Source organism: Mustela putorius, unplaced genomic scaffold, assembly GCF_011764305.1.
Source record: "Mustela putorius furo isolate JIRA1106 unplaced genomic scaffold, ASM1176430v1.1 tig00003853_pilon_pilon_pilon, whole genome shotgun sequence".
Classification (NCBI taxonomy): domain Eukaryota; kingdom Metazoa; phylum Chordata; class Mammalia; order Carnivora; family Mustelidae; genus Mustela; species Mustela putorius.
In genome coordinates this window covers 52,466,721-52,492,988 of record NW_025422005.1, presented here as the reverse complement: position 1 = coordinate 52,492,988, position 26,268 = coordinate 52,466,721, and the positions used below count along the sequence as shown (strand labels likewise).

Genomic DNA, 26,268 nt, shown 5'->3' with positions numbered 1-26,268 from the left:
ACAAAAGCAGCTCCCCTTTGGTTAAATTCTAGACTGGAACTTACAGAATAAATTCAAATAAAAAGGATACATCCTTTGTCTAACAAGGCCTTTGGGACATTGTTTGGGTCCTCAAGAATTGCTATCTTTTACAAGTAAATCCTCTTTAACAACAGCTCATGATATAGCTCAACTTGTCCACAGATGGAAATTTAAAAAAACAAACCAAAAATACAAGACTTCAAATTAAGAGAAATGGGGGGGGGGGGGATTAAAGGTAAGAAAAGATTACTGGAGAAGATGAGAAAACCTCCTGTGTCTCACCAGGCAAAGATAGTCACAGCACCACTTGAGAAACCCCTACCTGGTCTAAAAGAAAAAAGTTATCTAAAGCACTAACTAAGAGGATAAGGAGCCACCATTGTTGCAGGCTTAAAGAGATCCACTTTCACTAGAGCTTAGGGTAGTGGGGCCCTCATTGAAAATGCAAAATCCCCAGCTGGGGGTAAGAAGAAGAGAAAATGTTTGGAGGCTCAGCTCTGGAGTGCCAAGACCAAGGGTCTCCACATTCCAACGCTCAGCCTCCTCCCTCCCCTGCTCCAACACTCCCTCCCTTTTCTTCTGGATTAGGTCCTTCCCAGTTCAGCCTTTTGGTGTCAGGGAGACTTACAAGAGCCTCAGGAACTGCAGAGAAATGGAGAAATACACAAAGGCTCTCCTCCACAAAGGCCTCTTTCACAGAGGGAGTCGTGTCTATATAATACGCCCCCTTACGTGCATACACTTCTAGAAGATTAGGAGGGCCACGAGCTCACTGAAATGGGCTGGCCCCCACAGGGAGGAGAAACGGTAGGTGTGGCAAGAGGAGAGAAGATTAAAATTAGTGGCAGGGGGGCTCCCCTCTCGGTGGTCAAGGGGCGGGGGTGGATGGACAAAGACTATCCAATAGGGTTGCGGCAGTCCCTGGGCGGAGCTAGTTGGTAGCCACACCCTCCCTTCCAGCCCTTGCATTCTTGTATTATGGGGCTGGGACCATGACACACTCCAAGGACTCCTTCCCACACAGAAGTCACAAGAGGGTGAGCATGATAATTCCCCGCATGGTAAGATGCACGTTGCAAACCGCTCCTCAAATCTTTGGAAGTAGGAAGTACAAAACAGAAGCAATTTTCCAATAAAACTTATATTGTTACATAATCTGAGAAAATGCATCATCTCTAAGGTGTCCGACTATGTATTTAAGTTGTTAAACCACTCATAGGTCATCACTGGCCTATGAATGAATGATTAAGCTTTCACCTCATTATTTCTTCATGAGTACTTCTTCCTGGAGAATGACACAGTTACACAAAGAACAAGTCCACCCATAGTAGTAAGTGGAAACTTGGTTCATTCACCTAGACACATAAAAGAGAAAACAAAAAATCTTTCGCTTTCTGAAGTCTTCTAATAAGTCAATGATTTTATGATTCACAAAAGGAATTTAGAGACATCTCATGTGATATAAAAACAGTTCTGAGAAGTATTATTCCCCACTCCCCTCACCATGTCATAGGTGAGGAAGAGGACTGAAGCGGAGCCTCAGGTATTTTCTTCCGAACTCGTTCATGCATCCACTCATCCATTTATTCAGCACTCACTGAGGGCCCACACTTATCCTGAGCACTATGCCAAGGACTGAGGACTCAGGAAGAACAGACTTCATGCCTACCTGTAAGGAGCACACAAGGGCAAGGACAGAGTTCCAAGGGTCATAGGGAGTACTCAACCCAAGTCTAGGTGTAAGGAAACAATCTCCTAGAGAAGGCAATACCAGAGTTGAGCCCCAAGGATAACCCCTGTATTCTCTTCACTCCACAATGCCTTGCGTGACTCACAAGTATTAAACGACATAGCTAAAAGCGGTCCTGAGGACAGCATTTGTTCCAGAACACCAAGAACTGCACAAGACACCTAGGAGGTCCCAGGGGCAGTGTGGTCTTCTCCACTTCTGTTAACTCTAAAGATAAAGTACTGTGGGGCTGTGTATTCTGTAAAAAATAGCTTATTGCTCCTGTGTGACTTAAGATGGAGGATTTCAGAACAGAGGAAGGTACCTCCAAGATGGAATGTAATGAGCAAGAAAAACTCACTCCTGCAGATGAGCCCGGGAGAGCTCTGGAGCCGAGACCCACTTGGTGTTGTCCGAAGGCATTCAACAGACATGCATAAAGGCTGAGAAAGGGGATACAGGCCAGAGATGCTGGTCAAAGACCTGTTCTAACAAAACAATGGGAGAATCCAGCTCCATGGCATCAAGAGGGTTAGCCTTCCCTCTATTTTTCTCAAGTTATAAAAAATGCCTTATTCCTCAAGGCAACCAGGAACTCGAGTGGCCTTTCACTAAGGGTAAAACACCCCCATGTATATAGGTGGTCTATACTGTACCTACAGAATAGAGCCAACTCTTCTCCCTCCCCCAAATAAACAATGCTGCCCTGATGAAAAATGTTTTTATTCCAAACTTCTAAAGGGGAGGGGAAAAAAAGAGTCATCTTTTTAAATTCATAGGGAAACATTTGAAAGTTCCAGACTTCCAAGCCATCTTTTAAGGAAAGGGAGTATAGGATTTCAACACAACAAAGCTAATGTCTCGCTGCTAATTTTCATTAAGAAAACAAAGCAGGGCACAGTCCTTGAAGAAAGGTACCTCATTTCCCACTGCTTTGGGAAATTTTCATTCATTGACCGAACATCTACAGTTTGGATGTTTATTTGGAAGCAACTCCTGCCCAAGCCATAAAGCAGAGCCACGAATTTAAGGATCATTATTATACAGTCCTCTCAAACTGGTCTCCAGGCAATAACATTAAAAGTAAATAAACCTATCTTATTTAAGCAAAGCTTTTCTAGATTCCATCTTTAAATTCTTACATGAGGACCCCACAGGGTTCAAGGTTCACTGAAAATGGGTAGGAGCTTTCAGTCCTACAACTGAGAGAGAAAAATGTTATTCTGAACCCATATTCCCATTGCTATTCTACTGACCTCCCCAAAGAATAAGACCTTATGACGGAAAAGCAGGATACAAAGCTCTTTCATATTCATGCTCCCCTGGGTCTTCACGGCAGTCCTTCAAGGACCCTAGTATCCCCACTTCACAGATAAAGAAATGGAGGCCTGGAAGCCAAGTCCCTCAGCCTTACCACAATCCTTTGTCATGGTTCTTGAAAGGCTAGGTATTTCTGAGACTCCCTAAATGCGGAACACCGTGTGAGCAGAGTTCTGCTACGGCCACAAAGGGCATTCCCTTCCCTCAGATGTCTGAAGGGCACACACATCTTCAGAGAAGATGGAAACTCATCAGCTTGAGGAGAAAATGCCAAGTTTAAAGTGAGCTTGTTAGAGAGGGAGCTATCACAGATTATTAATTTAGCCTTCTCTCCCAGCAAGTGTTTGATGTAAATGGCAAGGGTTCGGAGGTCAAAGAGGAAGAAGTATGTGCTTTAATTTTTCCCCCCTAGAGGTGCATGAGTGTTTTCTATTAACAAAAACCCTGTAGCCAACAAATCCTGGGCTTGGATCAAACGTCCCTCCATCTTTTAAGTTATAACATCACAGGGAGACATTTCAAGAGGAAACCGGGCCCAGTCAGACCTGCAGTACCAGAGAGAGGGCTGTTCTGCCCTTTGGGAATTTGAAAAGCATCTTCCCTTTTGCTGAAACTGCTTAGCCACAGACAAAAAAATGTTCCCAAAGAGTTATTCTTGTATAGGCAGGGGCAAAACTGGAATAGGGGGTTAAAAAAAAAAAAAAAGGCAGAAGCAGCCCTGGGCAGGGGCTGAGCTGGAACCATCTGTACCTAGAAGACCAACCGCTTTGGCCAAAGTTCCTAGGAACAGACATTTTGGCCACAAGCTCAATCCACTGGGCTAGGTCTGAATTAAAGGAGAGGAGCCGATACTTCACAAGCACTTGGCACAGTATGTGGTACATAGAGAATACTTGATAAGTAACACGGCACACGGCATTCTTCCATGCCCTTAATGACACAGGAGGTTCGTCCTACTCATTTCTTATCCCCACATATACCCAGGACCCTCGCTGCTGCTCAAAACCTGGAAATGGGGTGTGTAGCATTAAATCCTAAGGACCCAGCGACACCTCTCTTTGTAAAGGCTAACACCCTGTGAGACCCTCTGGCATCAGGCATTAGACCAGGCACAGCCTCAGACCTTCTCTCAGAGCCCTACAGCCACCAGGAATGCACCCCCAATTTTGATGGGAAGGAACTCTAAAGCTCTGAAGAATGGGAAGCTTGGATTAAAACCTTAGTTACCCTAAACAGACTTTTGTGAGTTTGCCTGGGAACTGGGTCTGCTTTTATTACCCCTCCGGCTGAATGTTGTTCCAAACAACAGACTTCGCCATGAGCTTCTTGGAAGCCAGTGTTTGTAAACTGAGGAGAGCTGGAACTGTTCACATCTCTTGACACCTTCAGGGAATGCCTCTGTACTCCTTAAAAAAGGTTTTTAGTTTGAAGTATATCCACAAAACCTACAAGAAGATAAACAGCCCTTTCCTGACAGGACAGTCCTAGGAGACTGGAGAATGGAGTCTTAGGCAGTTCAGTGAGGGGGAAAAAAAGAAAGAAAAATCCAACTTAAGGGTTTATAGGAAACACACAAAGGAAGAGTAAACCATGGAAATGGTTTTCAGGCCACTTGTGAGTCTTCTAAAAAACGTCCTAAGGAGGAACAGTGGCTTGGGAGAGACTAGCACGTGAAGAGTTAAGCCCTTAAGCAGGCCCTGCAGGCCACGTGACCCATCCACAGCCAGCAAGCCAAGTCTTGACCACTGCGTTGGCATAATTTCCCTGAACTCCCCCTTGTCCCCCTGCTGTTCCCAAGCTGCCTTCTCATCTCCCCAGGAGAACGTCTGCTCTGGGAAACCAGGCCTGCATTCCACGGACTATCTTCAGCATCCACAAGGATGCCTCCCTAAGTAGCAGACATTATCTAGATGAAAAATGAAGAATTTTTTCACATTTACCTGATTTCCCTGGTTATTTTCTTTAGATACCCACAAATCCCCTCTCAAGTTTTAAATGGGGCTAGTTATACAGTGAGATAAAGATTTTGAGGAAAAAGGCATTTATAGAACCCTAATACGACAAAACTATGAAGAACTAGTCCAATGTCCATCTATATAATCTTGATGTTAGCCTTGTAACTGAGAGAACCAATGTTTAAAAACCAAATTCTAATAAACAGAAGATACCGAAAATGATGTTATAAGACACTGCTTGGTATTTAAATCACGTTGAAAGAATGGAGGAACAGCAGCAGTTATGTCACCAAATTTCTCATCTCCTGATTCAGTGTCACAGACATGGCACCACATACCTTTACTTCTGTCATTCACAAATGTGCTTAAAAAAAAAAAGAAAGAAAGAAAGAAAAAATTCAACAAGAAATTTACTATATTACATTCAAATCCTGCAACTCTTGAATAACATCAAGAAGACAAATTTTTGGAGGGTACACTAAAAAAGGTTACTTTTCATACCTCACCTCCTTTCTATTTTACTGTGTTATAATTAGATTCCCTAAACAATTGATTTGATAACTTTGTCCAAAACAGATGGTAACTGTCCTTATAATTATGCATCTCTCAAAAATCATGTACTGAAATCCAATAAAATTTGTATTTGTTTATTGAAACTAATGGGTTTTGGGTTTTCAAATAACTCAATGAACTAAATGCAAGTGGTTTAATGACCACATCAGACAGTATCAAATTTTCTTTTTTGCTTTCCTAAGTACCATGAAACAGAAACAAGAAATTAGAGATGGGCAAATATAGATTGGTCAAACTCCTGAGATGTGCAGAACACAGATTATAAAGAATCTGTCACCAGGTTATTAATATTTATCTATAATAACAGGTTTACAAAAAGTAAATGCCACCAGCATGGATAATTCCAAACCAAAATCACCTCACAAAACCATAAAATTATGTTCTGATATATAAAGTAGCAGAACTACCTTCTAAATTCATTGATTTGAGTTCTTTTCCTAACCAAATAGATGAAGTGAACCCAGATTATCATCATGCTGCCATGAATCAAGTACGTCCTATGTTTCACATTAAGTGCTCAGTAAATATTTAAAAGTGAGAGAGGAGAACCACTGTAACTAGTACACTAGCCAAAAGGGTTAATACCATTCTCTCATTCTACTGCCATCCAAACGGTCAGTGAATCCAGGAAAGGTCTGTGTCATTTCTCTGCGCCCCAAATCACTAGATTACGTAGCAGTCAGGAGATTCTGGTGGAATCTCTCGGAGTTAGATCCCGATTATCACAAAATAATGGAATCCCGTTCTCTTGCATTCGCTAACCATAATCAAGTCCCATTAGGGTAAGCCCAAGGCATCCTCCAAGTGAGTGGAGGAGGGAAGGGTCTTCTGAACAGTACCATGTCCTGCTGAGAGACCTGGAATCCCAGCGCTCATTTTAGGACACAGTTAAAACCAGCCTGAGGATAAGCTAACACCTAAAGGGCGGCAGAGCCTGGAAAGAAAGATGGTAGGGAGGAGGCAGCCAGGGCTCTAAATCAAAGTGTGCCTGAAGCTCATGCAATCTGTAAACCTTTTTTTCAGCTAGTTAAGCCAACAAGCTCGTTCACTTTATCTTTTAAGGCAGCTTCAGTTGGGATGGGTTGTTGCTCGCAATTCAAAAAACACCCTAACAGAATCAAAGAGGAGGAGGAATCTATGATGTACGTACACTGCTACCCTTACAACAATCCAGAGTTGAGGCAGGCATTATTTTGCGGCTAATAAAGTGAGAAAACAAGGCTATGGAGAAAAAGAGGGGAAAAAAAAAAAAAGACTTGTCAAAAGTTACATAGTTGGGGGCACCCGGCTGGTTCAGTTGGTAGAACATGTGACTCTTGATCTTGGGGTTGTGAGTTTGAGCCCCATGTTGGGTCTAGAGATTACTTAAAATCTTTTCTTAAAAAAAAAAAAAAAAGAAAATCTTTATAGTTACATAGTTGGTAAGCCAAGGTCTCAACTGCCTTTAATGATTACTTGGCAGAGAACATCTGTAAATATAAACACTGTTCTCTCCTATTTTTTTTTTATAAGAAAAGTCTTCTTTCCTTGATTCTTTATTCCTGTTGCAGCTGTCCTCCTTTCTTTTAGTAATAGCCTTAGCCCAATGGGCCTTTGTTGATATACACCACTAATGACTACAATTTCATCATATTCAAATGCAAACACAAAAGGCACATGGGACGCTATCTTTCCATTAAGAATAAACAACTTCATTTCTTTAACTGGTCTTCCTATCTCCATGTCGGCTCTCCCTCACCCCCAGCACATACATACGCCGGGGTACCAACAGCCACAGGGATATTTCTTTCTTTCTTTTTAAAAAGATTTATTTATTTATTTGACAGATCACAAGTAGGCAGATAGGCAGAGAAAGAGAGCAGGAAGCGGGCTCTCCGCTGAGCGGAGAGCCCAATGTGGGGCTCGATCCCAGGACCCCGAAATCATGACCCGAGTCAAAGGCAGAGGCCCAACCCACTGAGCCACCCCGGTGCCCCCACAGCGATATTTCTAAAGCACAAGTCAACCACCTCACTCACATGCCTAAAATCCTCCACCAGCTTCCCATTTCGGCCAGAATGAAATGAAAACTTGTTGCTTTTCTCCATGGTGATCTAGCCTTTCTCCTCTTCCTCCCCTCTTACCTTATTTCTGTGCCTTCTTTTGGCCTCTCAAACACACCAAGTTTGTTTTCCTCTCTCAGACCCTGTGTTTTCTACTCCTTCCCCCAGCTTCTCCCAGGCAGCCAATACATCCCCACATCAAACACCAGCTCTTCCAAGGGGCTGCCTTTGAACCCCACAGTAACCTACTTCATCTTCACAGAACTCATCAGGGTCCAATGTGCCCTTTAGTTGATTTCTGCATATTTAAATATCTTCTTCTTATACAAAGTAAGACCCTCAAGGGCAGGGACTCTGTTCTCTTCATTCCTATGTCCCACAACTCCAGCAGAGCAGGAACATTACAGGAGTGTAATTCCACAATCACTAATCAACTGATTGACTTCATCTAAGCACCTACACAGGCCACATTAACCAAAACTCCTCAATAGGGCTTTGTTTCTAGCTAAAAATAAGTACTGCAAAATCCACAACTATCTTTTAAAGAGTCTTATCTTTATCTGGATTATGGTTTATTCTTTCTAATCCTGGTCATTATTCTTTGATAAAAGCAATTTTTTTTTAAGTGATCTTGTTCTCACAACAGATTTTGATCCCTCCCTAAGGAAAATAAAAAGTCCATCTAAAAACAAAAAACAAAAAACAACCCTCAAAACTCAACAAACAGACACACCGGAACTTTTAGAATGGAAATTTTCTAAAACTACTTAGAATTACTACTATAATGGTATCCATTATACAAATGTACAAAATTAATAAAACCAATAAATTAATTTTTAAAAAGTCAACAATAAAGAACCCAATTTAAAAATGGTCAAAAGTTGGGGTGCCAAGATGGCTCAGTCCGTTAAGTAGCTGTCTTCAGCTTGGGTCATGATCCCAGGGTTCTGGATCAAACCCCATGTCCCTGCTCAGCAGGGAGCCTGTTTTTCCCTCTCCCTCTGCCTGTTGCTTCCCCTGCTTGTGCTGTTAAACCTGTCAAGTAAATAAATTCTTTAAAAAAAAAAAATGGTCCAAAGTTTTGGCATTTCACCAGAAAACTACACACGCGCGCACACACACACACACACACACACTAATGGCAAACAGGCACACTGAAAAATGCTCGGCACCATTATTCACTGGGGAAATAGTGATTAAAACCACAATGATTTATTACTTCACATTTTATAACAGCTAACGTTACAATGACTGACCCGATCAAGTTCTGGTGAAGACAGGAAGCAACCATGATGTTCCTACATTGCTGGTGGAATAACAAAAGGAGAGAGACCCAGGGGTGCCTGGGTGGCTCAATCTATTAAGCATCTGCCTTTGGCGTGGGTCATAATCCTGGAATCTGTCTCCCCAACTAGTGCCCTCCCCCACACACAAATCAGGCTCCTGGCTTCTCCCTCTGCCCCTCACCCTGCTTACGCGCGCTCACTCTCTCAAATAAAAATCTTTTAAAAAATGATAAATGATATAGACCCTCTGGAAAGCAGACTGGCAGTTTCTTAACAAAGTTTAACATATGACATAGTAATCCCACCCCTAAAAATGTAAAAACTTATGTTCAAACAAGAACCTCTATGTAAAGGTCTATAGTAGGAATGTTTATATATTTAGGACTTTAAGAAATCCAAATCTTTTCAATTAGAAACAAACCAGTGTGTTGGTACACACAATGAAATTTTATTGAACAATAAAAAGGAACGAACTGTTCATATACACAGCATGGATGAATTTCAAATTATGCTAAATTTAAAAACCAAGCCTCAAAATGCAAATCACAATGCATTTATAGCATATTCTAGAAAAGACAAAACTACAGAGACGGGGACCATACCAGTGGTGTTCAGGGGTTCCAAGCAGGGTGAAGGGAGGGAATCTGCTTCTCACTCTCCCTCCATGATCTCTCTTACTTGCTCTATCAAATAAGTTAAAAATAAATAAGTTATATATATATATATATATATATATATATATAGTCAGTTACTATGGAAAACAATAGGACTATTCCTCAAAAAATTAAACAGAATTATGTGATCTAGCCATTCCATTCTGCATATATACCCCAAAGAATTGAAAGCAGGGACTCAAACATTTATACACTCATGTTCATAGAAGCATTATTTATAGCAGCCAAAAGGTGGAAGCCAGCCAAGTGTCCACTGATAGATGAATGGACAAACAAAATGTAGCATATACATACAATGGTAATTATTCAACCTTAAAAAGGAAGGAAATTCTAATTCACATTATAACATGAATGAACCTTAAGACATTATGGTAAATAAGTCCGTCACAAAAGGACAAATATTGTAGGATTTCACCACTTATATGAGGTGCCTAAAGTAGTCTAATTCATAGAGAAAAAAAAAATTAATAGTTACCAGGGGCTGCAGGGAGAGGAGGAGACATTTTTTTTTTAATTTTGAATTTTTTACTTTTTATAGACATATATTTTTATCCCCCGGGGTATAGGTCTGTGAATCGCCAGATTTACACACTTCACAGCACTCACCACAGCACACACCCTCCCCAATGTCCATAACCCCACCCCCCTTCTCCCAACCCCCCTCCCCCCAGCAACCCTCAGTTTGTTTTGTGAGATTAAATCACTTACTGTTTGTCTCCCTCCCAATCCCATCTTGTTTCATTTATTCTTCTCCTACCCCTTAAGCCCCCATGTTGCATCACCACTTCCTCATATCAGGGAGATCATATGATAGTTGTCTTTCTCCGCTTGACTTATTTCGCTAAGCATGATACGCTCTAGTTCCATCCACGTTGTGGCAAATGGCAATGATGGTTGCATAGTATTCCGTTGTGTATATATACCACATCTTCCTTATCCATTCATCTGTTGATGGACATCTAGGTTCTTTCCATAGTATGGCTATTGTGGACAGTGCTGCTATAAACATTCAGGTGCACATGCCCCTTCGGATCACTACGTTTGTATCTTTAGGGTAAATACCCAGTAGTGCAATTGCTGGGTCATAGGGCAGTTCTATTTTCAACATTTGAGGAACCTCCATGCTGTTTTCCAGAGTGGTTGCACCAGCTTGCATTCCCACCAACAACGTAGGAGGGTCCCCCTTTCTCCGCATCCTGGCCAGCATCTGTCATTTCCTGACTTGTTAATTTTAGCCATTCTGACGGGAGGAGACATTTTTAATGGGTACTGAGTTTCAGTTAGGAAGACGGGAAAGTTCTGGAGACACTGGTGGTAATAGCCACACAATGTGAAAGTAATTAATGCCCAGAACTGAACCATTAAAAATGGTTCAAATAGTAAACTTAATTTATGTATATTTTACCACTATTTTTTAAATAACATGAAAAAATATTTGAGGACTTCAAAGATTTGGTTATAAAATGTCAAAGCCACATTAAAAAGTAATTATTACTATCTGCAGGGAGAAAAAAATACATTTTACTGTATGTAACTTAAATGAATATAATACCGTGTGAGCAAAGTTAGTATAGGACCTCATTATTATACTCAGTTGACTCTACAAAATTTGGGGGGAGGGGTTATGTTGGGGGTTTTTTGGCCAAAAAATAACATGGGAAGCACGAGTATTTTTTAAGTTATAACGAACTATGAAGCTACATTTAAATTCTTCTCCATGATCTATCTGAATGAAGCTGCAGTCTCTCCGCTCTCCTCTTCTCCACCTAGAAGAAACAGATGGCCTACTGGAGATTTTCCAGTTTCCAGACCTCTACAAATCCAGGGTCTTTCACCCTGAATCTTCACCCTTGTAATGGGACCTATCAATAGAGTCACGAACAGAGTTAATGGCAAACAACTATACTTGCGTTAAATTGGACTAAGAATCCGAATTCTTCACTTGAAGCACCCTTTGGCACGCATGCTAAGTCAGCCCCTGGCTTGACTTCAGTTCTTCAAGTAGGCCACAGTTCTGCCCCTCAAGACTTGGACGTAGACCCTTCCCTCACTGGGATGCTAGTCCCCCCACCCCCCACCCACCCACACTCACACACCCAAACCCTCCCTCGATTCTCATTCTTCCTTGGGCTGCTCCCCACATCTCCCCTGACTGGCTCCTTCTTTTGTGAGGCTCCCCAGACCGCGCCCACCACTGGCTCCTCCTCTTTCTGCAAAACCCATCAACCCCTCCTCTGATTGAGGTGGTGCCCAAAAGGAGCCAGATTCTTTCCCATACTACCCAGTCCAGAATTGTCACTCCCACTCACCCTTGTCCAGTAAGTACTTATTGATTTTAAGTACCAAGCACCATTCCACCTGAAAACAGGAGTGACTGATACAAGGTACCTGTGGGAGGTTAGGGGGTGTGACAAACAAGGTAAGGAGAGAGTGAGGAGGGGCAAAGCAGGGTACTGTTAAAGGTGACCCAAGAGAGCTTCTTGCTATTCCCAGGCAGAGGGAACAAGTTCAAAGGCTCTAGGGCAGGTGTGTGCTTGGAATATTAGAGGAATAGTGCATGTGTGAGTGGGAAGGGTGGCAGCCGGGTGGGGTGAGGGGCGGTAAGGCCACAAAGATACCAAGGACTAGGTCCCATGTGGCTGTAAAGACCGCTGTAATTTGGGATTTCGCACTGAGTCAGACAGGAACCTTTGGAGAACTTTAAAGAAAGAAGTAACATTCTGACCCCCGCCCGCACACACACACCAGAAGATTTTAAAACATCTCCCCAGTAATCTTTCTAATAGCCCTGGTTTCCTTCTAATACTATTGAAAAATTAATAATTTACTTCCATGATTATCTCTTTAATGTCTATTTTCCCTAATAGATGGTATACTCTACGAGAATAGGGCTCGTGTCTATTTTTTCAATCACAAACTGAAATCCAAGCACAAAACCTGGCATATAGTCCATGCTCAATAAAGAGTTAAGCTAATTAATCAATTCTAGCCTCTAGGATAAAGTAACTCTAAGTACGTAATCTGCAAACACACACCTCTTCATCTTTGTTATATTCCAATATACATACCTCAACTTTCTCTCACACAAAGAAATTAGACATCAGAACCAATATTTACAAGTCCTAATGTGCTTAATACTCTGTTAGACATTTTCACCAATCTGAAACATTTTAAATCTTTGGTACCAAGTAAAGACTCAAGACCTTTCACTGTAAGCCTAGAGTGAGTAAGGAAATGGACACATGAAACAGTGGCAAAAGCTAAATTTGCAGTAAACAAGAGAATGTTACAAAGTCTGCTATTGAAAGCAGGCCACTCCATTTCTGCAGTCCAGACATTTTTCGAGTCCTCACCATGTGCCAGACAAACAGGACTATATAACCCACACCAGGACTATAAGATGAATAAATCTGGGCATTTCATTATGGGAGTTCATGCTCTAATAACTCACACCTGTACAAAGCTTTACTGTTTGCAATTCTTGCCCACATTATCTCAATATACATGTAAGCCAAAAAAAAAAAAAAAGTCTAAGCTTCCTTGATGGTCATACTAATTTACACTAACGCCAGGGATCTCAACCCATAACAAATATGACTGGTTCACCATCAGTACAAAGTCTGGTTCCCTGTCACACATCTCCTAAGCCCCGCCCAAGGATACAGAAGGGTAAATATCTGCATTTTACAGGAAGGTCAATGAAGTCAATTCTGGATCCAAGAGCCAAGACTGCCAAAAACCTCAATTCTCCAGGCTTTCTCCAAAACCACCCAAGGCAGCAACAACCCAGTGACCTTCCCCTAGCAAGAAGGGAAAAAAAGCAAAGAGTGAAAAAATAGGCTCTCTCCCTTAGCAGCCAAGGGCAGGTCTCATTCAGAGGTGACATTATCCAAGCAGAACACGGCACACACCCCACTTCAGCACCACCTACTTCTGGGCTGCCAGAAGAGGCCCCGGCTTTGGAAAAAGCCAACCCAATAAAAGTGGATGAAATGAGGACAAAGGAGTCCAGTATCTTGGCAGGGGCACAGGGAGCAATCCAAATGGGCAAAAACAGCCCATAAAGTTTCATCTGAGTTACCAAGTAATTGAGGATGGACAAGAAAGTCAACAGGTCCTTCTAGACGGCTCTTCTCCTAGAGATGAATGTGAGGATCACAGAAACACTTTTAAGAATATTTAAATACACGCACATATTCTACCAATAAGGCAATATATATTCCACTTGTAAATTTTGTAACATTTATATAAGAGAGGTGATACACTTCAACATTTCTTCCTCAACTGTCCTTTCATGGTTAGACACAGCAGTTATTGTCAAGGCTTTATGGCATCCCTGGGATTCTTGCCCCCACCCCCCAAACCCATATAGAATCTTCACTTTATTTTCAAGATATATGCAAATACAAAGACTATTTAAGCTGGCTCATGATTTTATATGTGGAGTCAGGGCAGACTGATGATGAATCTGTACCTCACTGAATTTACGGATCACTAATTTCTAGCCATCCCTCTTTTAAATGAAGATTTCTTAAGAAAGAAAGTTGGCTATCATACACCAGACTCAGTTTGTCTTGTTTCCTGAACATACGCCTTATCAGCTCTGCCACAGCTGAAGTGATTCCAAATTGCTTTATGACACACTTGGATTTTCTCCCACTAATAATTCCTCCTTCCTGCCCATGACTGGCAGGCCTCTTCCACACTGCAGTAATGTGGGACAGCTAATTATCTACCAATCCACCTTGCTATTCCGCACTTGGCAACTTTTATCTGCACAGGACAGCTGCACTCTCCACGTTTGAAGTAAAATGTCAGTCTCGGCTAACGCAACAAGACTTACATCACTAATGATGTCTCTACACTTTGAAGAAACAACTCAAAGCCTAATTAAAAATTCAGATTCATTCTCACTGGCTTGCCGATTTTCACTGCCCTTCCACCAGGGCCTTGAAAGTATTTTTTTTTTTTAATACTCCATGCAAAAATAAAACTTAAAAAAATATCCAAGGGGAATTAAAAAAAAAAAAAAGTGCTACGGTCTTGGGCCTTGACAGAGTCTTTAAAATAATTGTTATGGTTGGAACAGAATCAAGACGTTATCACACACAACAGATAATAACTTAGCCACTGGCTTCTTCTCTACAATTACAATAAAACACACAATTTCCAGGCAAATATGGACCGTAAGTTACTTTTCAATGATCCACCCCAGTATTTAGGTGTCGGAATTTTTCGAACTGTAACTCAGAAATCATTTGACTATGTAATCTGAAGGAGGGAAAATCTCCTTTTGAACTCAGAACGCAGTGGGCAGGGTAAAGAGGCATTCAAATGACGTTTTATTTTGTTTCATTATCAAATCAAATAAATAACTTCTCCAAAATAATAATTCTATTTCTTTTCCCTTGGTGAAAACTTAAAAAACAAAAACAAAACAAAACACCAAACTTCATACTTCTAATGACTAGGGAGATACAAATCCTGAAGTCCAAAATATAACTTTGCCTGAAAATTACAGGTAAAATTTCCTTCTGTAGACTTTACATAAACAAAAACCAAAAAACTAAAGTTCCTCCCTTGAAAGTTTTGGTTTCTTTTTATGCTTTACCTTTTTAATAAAAAATTACTGATGGTGGTACAGTTCATAATTATAAACAAAAAGACCATTTACAATAGCTCTTTTTTTTTTTTTTTAAGATTTTATTTATTTATTTGACAGAGGGAGAGAGATCACAAGTAGGCAGAGAGGCAGGCAGAGAGAGAGGAAGAAGCAGGCTCCCTGCCAAGCAGAGAGCTCTAACGTGGGGCTCGATCCCAGGACCCTGGGATCATGACCTGAGCTGAAGGCAGAGGCTTAACCCACTGAGCCACCCAGGCGCCCCTACAATTGCTCTTTAAAAAAAAAAAAAAAAACTATCAACACTGCCAAAGTCTCAAAATTTTTGTTTTATCTGTGGCTCACCGACTTTTTAGATATATGAGTAACAACTGATCAAAACAAAAACGAAAACCCAGTCAGCTGTCAAAGTCCACAATGAGCTTTACATGCTCACCCATAAAAAACCTCGCACCCCCTCAAAGAAATCTAAAGGTCCTTAAATAAGTTTCCTTTCCATTTTAAGGCAAAATTCTCTTGTAAAAATGGAGCTCCCACAGGATAAAATGGTGTAAAGGGTCAAAAAGCAAGAGTCTTAAAGACCAACATTTGAGTTCTAAGACTACCACTTATTACTGGTGTGAGCCCCAGAGAGCCACTTCCCTCACTAGGCCTCAGTTTCTCATCTATAAAAGAAGGGAGGTAGCGGTGATGCTCTCCCCTTCTTCCCGGTCCTCATGTCACCCAGTGATCTGAGGAGCTGAAAGGTCAAGGAGAAAAGGTGTGCCAAGGGCAGACCTGCTGAGCCTGGATTCATACACCTGAGGTCAGACCTCAAGACCACAGTGGAAAGCCAGGCAACCTGCCTTGCAGCCAAAAGCAGGGAGACCACAAAACAGGCCCTTTCTGAACTGGACTTGGGGAGGCAGAGCAAAGCTATGGGACAGGCCCTAGCAGCTGGTGGCAGCTGGTGTCTGAATCCAGCTGAGTTTTCTAGGTACCAAGCTTTCTCCAGATTCCTGGTTCTTTTCCCCCAGAGTACATCTCCAAATACAGGATACTCAGGCATTGAGAAGGAGCAAGTTTCCAACTCAAGCACTGCTAAGCTACCGCCCGCCATATTGAAACAAAGGGGAAGACCTATTTAAGAAAGTAGGCATGCAGAGAGAAACAATGTGTACTGGCCACGTTGTTTAAACCCTAATCCCTAATCCAGTGACTGCCCAAAATTACTGAGACTGTTCAATCACTTGAGGCAAAAGTTCCTTTCTTGCTCAGCTAATGTAACTGGGTGTTTTTTACCCACCATATAAAAAGCTTGAATGACATGAAGGATCCAAAGATCCCACAACCTGACCTCTGTCTACTTCTCCAACATCTTCCTGCACTCTTCCTTCCCTCTGGCTCTCCAAACTCCAAACCTTAAAGCCAGCTTTCCATTCCTCAAAGATACCATCACAGAGGGGCCCTCTGGGAACTCTAGTCTTCAACTAACAAACTCATTTCTTCCCCCTTTTCTGGAAAGCCTTCCAGAAGAATCCCTCTCCACCTCTAAAACATTAACATCCCTGACACACTTTCCCCAGCACCTGGTAACCCCTCTCTCATTGACTGCATTGGAAATTAACTGATGGAGATCTCAGACATAACCCAGTGCCTGGCACCAAATATTCAACAATTATTTGCTTATGGTAACAGAGAGTTCATCTCCCAAATCAATCCAATTTAGAACTCTTCTATCAGAAAGTTTTCCTTTCTTTTATACAGAAATTTGTTTCCCCATAACCTTGACACCCAAGCACTGATTTTTACCTCCTGGAACCCACTGAGTAATTTCAATCCAGGCACTGCAAACTGGTGGCCTTTGGCTTGCTCCAGCCCACAGACACATCTGGTTTGGTCCACAGTTTGTGTGTTTTTGTTTTTGGTTTTTTTCCTTAAATTTGAAGTAGTTGCCACACTTTTAAGAATCTAGAGTTTCGGGGTGCCTGGGTGGCTCAGTGGGTTAGAGCCTCTGCCTTTGGCTCAGCCTGGGATCGAGCCCTGCATCGGGCTGTCTGCTCTGCAGGGAGCGTTCTTCCCCCTCTGTCTCTGCCTGCCTCTCTGCTTACTTGTGATCTTGGTCTGTCCAATCAATCAATCAATCAATCGATAAATAAATAAATAAATAAATACAAATATATATTTAAAAAAAGAATCTAGAATTTCGTCTAAAAACCCGATATCCACCTTTTCCTGAAGAACAGTCACATGGCATCACTGGACCCACACTGCCAGGGGACAACTGAGGAGGACAGTAGTACCTGCCAGTTTACAACAGCCAATGCCATTACCCTTCCCCACTGACCCACACCTGGCCTACCTCGCTCCTTTGGTCTCACTCACTCCTGTTTGCCCCATAGTTCCGCACTTCTTTCTATCTGTCATCTAGAGCCCATAGTTCCGCATTTCTTTCTATTCTGTCTTGGCCCACAGAAACTGCTTTAGCCTTCCCAAAGAGACGTGAGCTCTCAGAAGGAAAGCAGTGGGTGTTCTAGGCCTCTCTTACACTCTTCCAGCCTCCAATTCTGCACAGAAGCACCCAGTGAACATTTGCTGACAGGCTCTTCAGAAGACAAATATGTATACAGCCCGCCTTTTCCTCTCCAACCTTCCTCTCCCCCACTTACAGCTTCTCCTTACCTGTCCCTTCTTCACTCCTGCCTCCTCTGGAAGAGGCAGAGAACAGAGACAAAGAGAAGATGTGGTCCATAAGGCAACAGTCACATATGTGTGTAGAAACTAGAAACTGCTCCCTACGAAAACAAGGATGCTCATGAACTCGGGCAGAAAGCCAGATGTGAAAATGAGGACCAGACCGCTTGTGTGAGGGAGGGGGAAAAAGGGTCCCAGAGGAGGTCCCCCACAAAAGAAGCTTGGGCATTACTTCTGGAAGGGTGAGGAGGTTGCTGAGCAAAGATACTATTTATAAAGAGCTGGGGGTGGGGAGGTAGGGGAGGATAGTATTGCTCAAAATCTCAGGCATGTCACCATAAAACACTTAAAGTATATGCCCTTCAAATATTTGTCTATCTGTGGATTGTAAATTCCGTATACTAGTATACCATTATGTATCTCATAAATATTTTAAAATGCAGTATGAAGGATGCAGTTTAAAATGTTCTGGATTTAAAAAAATAAAGTATTATGGATGAAATGAGGGGAGATCTGGAATTTGCTTCAAAAATAACTGGGGGGGGGGGTGTGCAGACACAGGCAGAGAGAAAAGTAGCCTGACCAGGAGTTGCTAAGAGTTTTAGCTGTGTAAGAGGTACGTGGGCACTGTTAGCTATTCTTCTGTTTTTTTCCTCCAAATCTTTGTAATGAAAAGTTTAAAAGTCCATACTATTAAGAACCTCAAAGGATGGTTGTGCACCACATCCCTAGGTCTGTACACCTTACTTCGGCAACTCCTGGGACAAAGGACTGACCACATTGAAATCTGCAGCTTCTGAAGACTTGAGTTTGCTACATGTTTGTTGCCTTCCAGGTTCTGTGCCCAGACACTAAAAAGACAGTCCTGTACTTCCATTTACCAACTGTTCCTATGTTAAACCTTGTGCTAGACACTTATCTTTTAATACCTATTTCCAGTCATTAACACTAGAATGCGTGAAGCATGAAGACACTAATGTTGAGAGCAATTTAACATGCTGAAAGTCAACATGAATATACTTGGCTGAGTCAAACTGTTGCTTCTATTGCCCCTTCCTACTTTGAATTTCAGTGTTTTTTTACACCAGGTGAAAGCAGATCCAAAATAAATCCCACTGCATATAATACCAGAATTCCAGAGTTCTGCAAGGTTCCTGTCTGCTCATCCACTTAAGCTCAAGGAAGGAACTCCTCAAGCAGCAACCAGAAATAGCACCAAGTTATAAAGTGTGAAACCCTCCCCTCCCCCTCCCCCACACACCTCCAGGCTCAAGCAGGACTGGCAGGAAAAATAGAAGCACAGGCTCGATGCCAACTAAGACAGGTATTAGTGGAGCGGAAGTGGACAGAGTATTAAGCACAACAAGGATAGTCCACCAGAAGTCATTCAACATGCTTTTCCTTGGCTCACTCTTACCAAGTTCAACTCAGAGTCATCTATCAATGGTCAGTTTTACTCTACTCCAGATACTCAGTTTCAGAGAGTAAGGCAGTTTTCCCTGCTAGCGCTTATATTGTACATAGGGCATAGACTAAAAACCACATTATTTGCAACTAGAGGTGATTTCTCCCCCCATAAGACATTCAATAATGCTTAAGCACACATTCCAATTATCCTGAAGTATGCCATTCCTGGTACAATAGATAGGATTTAGGGAAAAGTACACATCTAACCTAAACTAACTGCAAACACCAAGATGCTTGAGTCCAAGAACCACAGAAGCTCCTGGGTGGCGGCCAGTAAGCTAAGATGCCATATGAAGAGGTCCAAGAGTCCTCACCCATTCCTATTCAGGGCTTCAGGATACCCACTACTCTGTCCAGTGCCACCAAAGGGTATGAGAACTGTTCAGCGAACTCCTGATTTGGTCAGCCTTCGTGTTTGAGACTGACTTTCAGGACTGACCTCTCTGTGCATTCCACCGCTTCTGCCTCTTGCCAGCCCCCAGATCAGAACGTGTCTTTTCCTACTGGTCTCCATCATCAGTTCTGAGCGGCATCCTCCTTATATTTCCAGCGAAGTCTAACCTACCGCCCTTCACTGCCAAGAAGCCCCCTGCCCAAAGCTTGCTGAATGCATGCAAAATGAACAATGCCTTTAGGCGATGCTGTCCTGGTACCTACAAAGGCCTCCCCTTTCACTTTCAGCAGCAGCTGCCCATTTCCAACTTCGCTTTAGATTTTCAAATAGCACCTCAGCCCGGCTGAGCCCTTCAGTTCCTAAAGTCGCATCTGTCCTGGATGCTGCTCTTGCTCCAACTGGAGTTAAGCTCTAGTGTGTGCTTCTGGTACTTCTGCCCCATCCCACCCCACCTCCCAACCCCCACCTTCCAGGCCCCAAACAGCAGCTGTCTGACCAACCTGCTGGTGTGTCTGTCAAGTTCACAGTGACTATGCCCAGCCCAGCAGAGCTGTGTTAGAGCTACAATCAAGGCAGGCACACTGGCCAGGTGCCAGGCCCTTGCTGTTAAGAAGCCTGTATTGTCATATAATGTTAAATGGGCCTTATAAGTGCCTGGTGAAATGGCTGCCAGAGCCAGATAGGCCTTCTCACAAGCGGACATTATTATTTAACCAATCTTCCTGAGCAATCTTCCCTCCTCCTCTGCATTACAAACTCCTCCAGGGGCTATGCCAAATACCTCCCTGTAAATCCCTTCAACACCTAGCACAGGGTTCTGTGCACAGTAAGCTTTCAATTAATAGTTCTCCATTTAAGAACCACCGCATTCGCCAACACTTCCCAGCCCCAGCTTCATGTGAGCAAATGCCTTCACGCGTACTATTTCCATTAAGTTCACAGAGCCAATCTCTAGGAGGAACCATCATCCCCAGTCTTACAGATAAAGATCACCCAACTTCTAAGTGGCAGAGCTGAACCCAGGCCTCCAAATGGTCAATGTCAAGTCCTTTCCACTCCAAGATGCTGCTTGATAAAAAAACTTGTTGTAGGAGCAAATAGGCAGAAACCCATCTGCCTTGCTATAGCCACTCTGCTCCCCACATCTCACTGTTGATGGCTTCACTCCATTAGACACCTGAGGAGATGATGATTAGGTTTTTGACTTTTGCTGATGATGTAGGATGTCTGCTGCCATGGTCCGGGCCCGGGGGGCGGGGGGGGGGGGCGGGTATTATTCAGTAGCAGCTTTCCCAGAGCACTGGCAAAATTAGTTGGTGTGCAAATCCTTTAAAATATTTTGTATTTTAGTCAATCAAAGAAAGACAATTATTACATGATCTCACTGATATGAGGAATTTGAGAGGCAGGGCAGAGGGTCATGGGGGGAAGGGAGGGAAAAATGAAACAAGATGGGACCAGGGAGGGATACAAACCATGAGAGACTCTTAACCTCAGGAAAAAAACTGAGGATTGCTGGGGAATTGGGGGGGAGGGATAGGATGGCTGGGTAATGGACACTGGGGAGGGTATGTGCTATGGTGAGTGCTGTGAATTGTGTAAGACTGATGATTCACAGACCTGTACCCCCAAAGCAAACAATACATTATATGTTAATAAAAAAGATCTTTATTTTGTCCACTACCAAAAATGAATGGCAAAAACAAACAAAAAACACCCAACCCAAGAGTCAGCAGACTTCACGAGAAAACCTTTCCAAGAAAATCTTTAAGGTAGAGGGGACGGTTTGAAGGGCTGTCTATTAGCAAGCACAACAGCTATGCCACGGGAAACTACGGCACTGAAAGAAGGCCTGATTTTTGTTTTTGAAAAATTACCCCTTGCTACCTCCCATGAGCAGTGTGTGTTGCCATTGGAAATGCTGCAACAGGCCCCATTTGAGGGCTGCTTCGCAATTTCTCAAAATTAAAAAATGGTCTTTGCAGAATTTCTGCAGCAGAAGGGATTTAGAAGTCTGAAAATAGGCTTTTTACGTGTAAACTGACCTGCCGAAAGTTTCTCATCAATGCAGTGCTCTCCTCAAAGGTCTGCACTGTGCTCCAAATGCCAAGGTCAAATGATCCTTAACTGAGCGGGAATATTTTTCTTCCTTGCAAAGAGACCTAAGCTCTCCCCAGAACCCCTCATATCTGCCCATCTTCTCCCCACCCCCTTCCATCTACATATGGAAGTCTGACCCTGCCCGCCCTTAAACACCCACAAGAGGCTACCCTACCTCTGAATGACAGAATAGCTTTACGGCTATAAAATCCAACATTCCACAAGGGAGGACTCTATAATCTGCACTTTAAATACCTAAACCCACGTAATTTCAGACCCATTGAACAAATCCCAGAGGTTTACAGAGGAAAATGTGAGGCTCCAAATCTTTGTTCTAAGGGCCAAAAAAATCTAACCCGCCTTAGATTTCATTTTACAAGTATTCCTCCCCGCAAAAGCTGGCAGTCTAACAAAATTAAAAAGAGACTCTTTCCCCAATTTTCCCAGATGGAGGCAAGTGGCAGATCAATGTACAGCTCAAGGAGAGGAATTTAAATACAGTATGTGCTTCTCCTTTCAAAAAAGGAGAGAAGCCACTTCACATTTTGCCAGACAAAACCCTGTCCCCGGGAGGCCAGTTTCCACAATGAGGTTGCAAAGGTGCTAGAAAGAGGCCAGTAGGGAGGAGATACAGGGCCATTTGGGTACCAACCCCCCACAGATCAGAGCTTTTCTTCCAAAGTGTCTCCTTTTCAACAGGGAAGCCTTTTAAAAGTACATTTGCTTTGGATCCCTACCTGAATGACAATGTGTTGGGATCCAATTTCACCTTTTGTCAAGGATCGGGTGAGAAACAGTAAAACTGCTGTCACCATCTTAGAAAAAGCCAAGTCCTCAGTTTATACAGGGAAGGGGCTAGGGGGGGCTTACAACCCCTGGTCCAGCCCTAGCGATGGGGTGAAGGTAACAAATGCCTCCTAATCTTACAAACAGTCTGAAACTCAAACACATTAGGCGTCCTTTATTTAAAAAGGTGTCACTATGCAAAAACATAACTGCTTGGGCTCTGAATTGAAACATTCACCACTGAGAGGAGGGGGGTATCTTAGTTCCTTCCTAACATTTTAGTTCCATTTCCTCTAAAAGTCACTTGGCTCCTAAGAACTCTCAACAAACATCAGAAAACGCATGTGGAAAAAGGCTAACAGAACCTGAACCTGAAAAACCTCCACAGAAAAGGGCAACTAAATGATGTATCCTAAAGGCTTGCCTATTGTTATGCAAATGACAAAAATATCCGACTCTATTGCACTTTGTGGCCGGGTGTCTGCAAATACAGAATTACCTTTCAAGCAAACCATCCACTCCTCAATCTCACCTAAAAACAAAACAAAAAGCCCAACCTCTTTCACTACTGTGGAAAAGGTCTAAAGGAGTGGCTTTAGGAAAATTGTATCATTCTGAGAGAAGACTCAAGGATGAGGGGGTAGGCATCGTAGGGAGAAAGGCTTTAAAGGGGAGGGGGGTAGACATCGGAAACCTGAATCCCAACGTGACTCAAAACACCTCCCCCGGTCGGAGGTGGAAGGGTGGTCACAGTAGAATCGAAATCAGAAACCTATTCCGAGAGCACATTCCTGGAAACTTCGCTCTTTCGAAGACCACATTTATCACCATTATTATTGTTAGAATGCATAAGGGAATAAGGTTATTTAACGGAAGAATGTTATAGCAAAGGTTTCAGACTCTTAAGGTCACCTCAACCTCTCCTAATCGACTGGGCCTTTCTGGCCTAATAATAATCATAATAATGGCAGGGTAGAATCTCCAGGTGGTTGCTGTTTAGCAATTTTTACTACTGTTACTAGTATCACCTTCAGGATTCCTTCTTAGCCACGGACAATCTTTCTGTAAGCCCCTTCCTCCACTGGGGAGGGCCAATATGGTAAACATTCTAGAGAAATGGAAACCTTACCATTCACCATTCCCTTTTTCCACCCCCCTCTCCAAAAGCACACACACAACAAAAATCATACAGCAGAGAGTGCGCAAACAACAGCAAGCAACAGCGGAAAGCAGTAAGAAAAGTCCCTCACACGGAACCGGAGTCGCGAATCTACCAGGCCAGCCCCTCCCCCCAATGCACCCTAGCCGGGAAAGGGACCTCAGAGTCCACTACCGAGGCCGCTCTCCGCCGGGACCCAGGTGGCCCGGGAACAGCTGCGCACGCTGCGGTGCCTTCCTTCCTTTCCGGCGCCCATCCATGCCCCTTGGTCTGGGGGACACAGGGAGGTGGTCAAGGGCGTGGGGTAGGGGAGGAAAATCCTTGGAGCCAGGCGGGGCTGCCCCGGAATGGGTACACAAAGAACGAAGGGGAGTTTGCAGGGTCAGGAGGGTAAAAACACTACTGAGCCGGGCCGGGGGGGGGGGGGGGATACGTTCAAATTAGGGAAGAGGATTCGAAGGAACAACTGAACCCTCGCTGAGATAAAGGACCTGGGGTGGGGGGCGGCGTAGAGTGGGTTCCGTGCAAAGGGCAGGAGCCTCTGCAGAGGAGAAAGGGAGAGGTACCTGTGTGCTTGAAAGAGGAGTTGGTATGCAGTCGGGGGGTGAGGGGAAGTCTGAGCAGAGGCGTCTGGCGGAAAGGGGGCTGCGTACAGACCAGAGAGGTCTGTGCGTGGTCAGTAGGACCTGTACTGGAGAATGGGGCCGGGGTCTTCGTATAGGAAAAAGGCAAGATGCCTGGCACGTTCGGGGGGCGCAAAAAGGGCCACTTACCTGCATAGTGACGACCCCCAGTTCCTCGGCCGCCAGCCTCCGCATCTGGCTCGCCAGCACTTGCGCCTCGTCCAGGATGGAGAAGTCGGCGTCGGCCACGGCGCCCAGCAGCCAGCACGCGCCCAGGCAAAGCAGCCAGAGGGGCGGCCGCCGCGCCCGGGCCCCAGCCGGGCCGGACGAGCCCCGGCAGCCGCGGGCCAGGGCAGCCGCCCCCGCCGTCTCCTCCTCCTCGGGCTCGCGGGCCATGCTGCCTCCCCCCACTCCCCGCCGACGGGCTCAAGGCGCCGGGAAGCGGGGAGGGAGAAACGGGAGGTGCGCCCAGGGCCCGCTCGGCGCACCCCGCAAAACTTTCTTGCCCTGCTGCAGACGCCTCTGCGCGCCGCGGCGGCTCCCAAACTTAGGGGGCGCCCGGCTACAGCGCGGGAGCGCGGGCGGCCACCATCGCCGGGCTCTGGCGGCGGGCGGGAGAGGAAGCGGCCGCCCGAGCGCTCCCAGGGACCTGGGCGCCGGCGCGGCCCCCGCGGCGCGGCTCCGGTCTCGGAGGGTGGCGGCGCGCGGGCCGCGGGGCTGACAGTGGGAGCGGCGAGCCGCCGAGCTTTCGCTTCCCCCGAGTCCCGGCGCGGCGAGGCAGAGGCGGCGAGGACGGGCGGCGGCACCGGCGGAGGAGGAGCGGCGCCCGAGCTGCGAGGCTGGGTAGGCACCCGACCAAGGAGGAAGAGGGGAGGCTTAAAACACACGCGCGCACACACAAAAACAAAAACAAAAAACAAAAAAAACTGAGAGAAAGCAAGCAAGCAAGCGGTGGGGGGAAAGGGAGGCGTCTGGTGCCACCACGCTGCACTCCGGCTCCGTGCACTTCCCGGCGCGGCCGCGGCCGCTGCGGCGGTGATTTATGGAAGGAGCGAGAGAGGCGGGGAAATTCCCCCAGTCGCCCCTCCTCTCTTGCCCTGGCTCCCGCCTTAGAACCGGCCCCCCGGACGCCGAGGGCCGGAGAGCCGGCTCGCTGCCCCGGTACCGGCCTTGCCGGGGGTGGGGTCCCTCGGACCTTCTCGTGGCCGGGGACAGCGACCCACCCCAGCTCTCACCGCCATCACCAATGCGACGGACTCCGGGGTCCCACCCGTTCCACGTTCCCTCCAATGTCCCTTTAAGTCCTGGGACGCCGGCTTTCTGCCGGGCAGAGCTTGAAAAGGAGGGGACGGCCGTTCGTGCGTCCTTTGCTTCTTTTCGGTGTCATTGGTAACAATCACTCGACGGACCAACAGGTTTCTTTTATTTAACCAGCTACTGTGTGCCCGGCACTGTGCTCCGGGGGTTCTATACATTAGCCTTTAATGCCACCACATCCCTATGAGGTAAGTATCTTTATCCTAAGTTTTTAGGTAATAGACCGAGGCTAAGAGAGGTGGAATAAATTGCCGAAGGTCACCCAGGGGACAAAAGGCAGATCCAGAAATTAAGAACGTCTGATTCCAAGGATCTTGCTCTTAAATATGACATAGTTCTTTCCCTCTTTTGAAATGAACCATCTGATCCCATCAAAAACAAAACAAAACCCCCAAAGCTCCCGAACGGGAGCTGGCCCCACACATCTGCGGAGCATGGGGAGGCAAGGTTAACCTTCCTATTTACTCCTGGCTCAGGCTCTCTGAGAGCCTTCCAAATCACCTGTTGGAAGTACCTGGAACAAGTGGCT

General features: G+C 44.6%; 1 protein-coding gene across 1 annotated transcript in view; it reads right to left on the bottom strand.

Annotated features, from left to right (window-relative positions):
• The window catches only part of CACHD1 (cache domain containing 1), a 205,604-nt gene extending 180,144 nt beyond the window's left edge, over positions 1 to 25,460 (bottom strand). The window contains exon 1 of the mRNA XM_045064669.1: positions 24,573 to 25,460. Within this exon, the coding sequence (XP_044920604.1) occupies positions 24,573 to 24,818 (246 nt within the window). The 5' untranslated portion in view covers positions 24,819 to 25,460. The remainder of the gene's footprint in view (positions 1 to 24,572) is intronic.
• Positions 25,461 to 26,268: the final 808 nt, after the last annotated feature.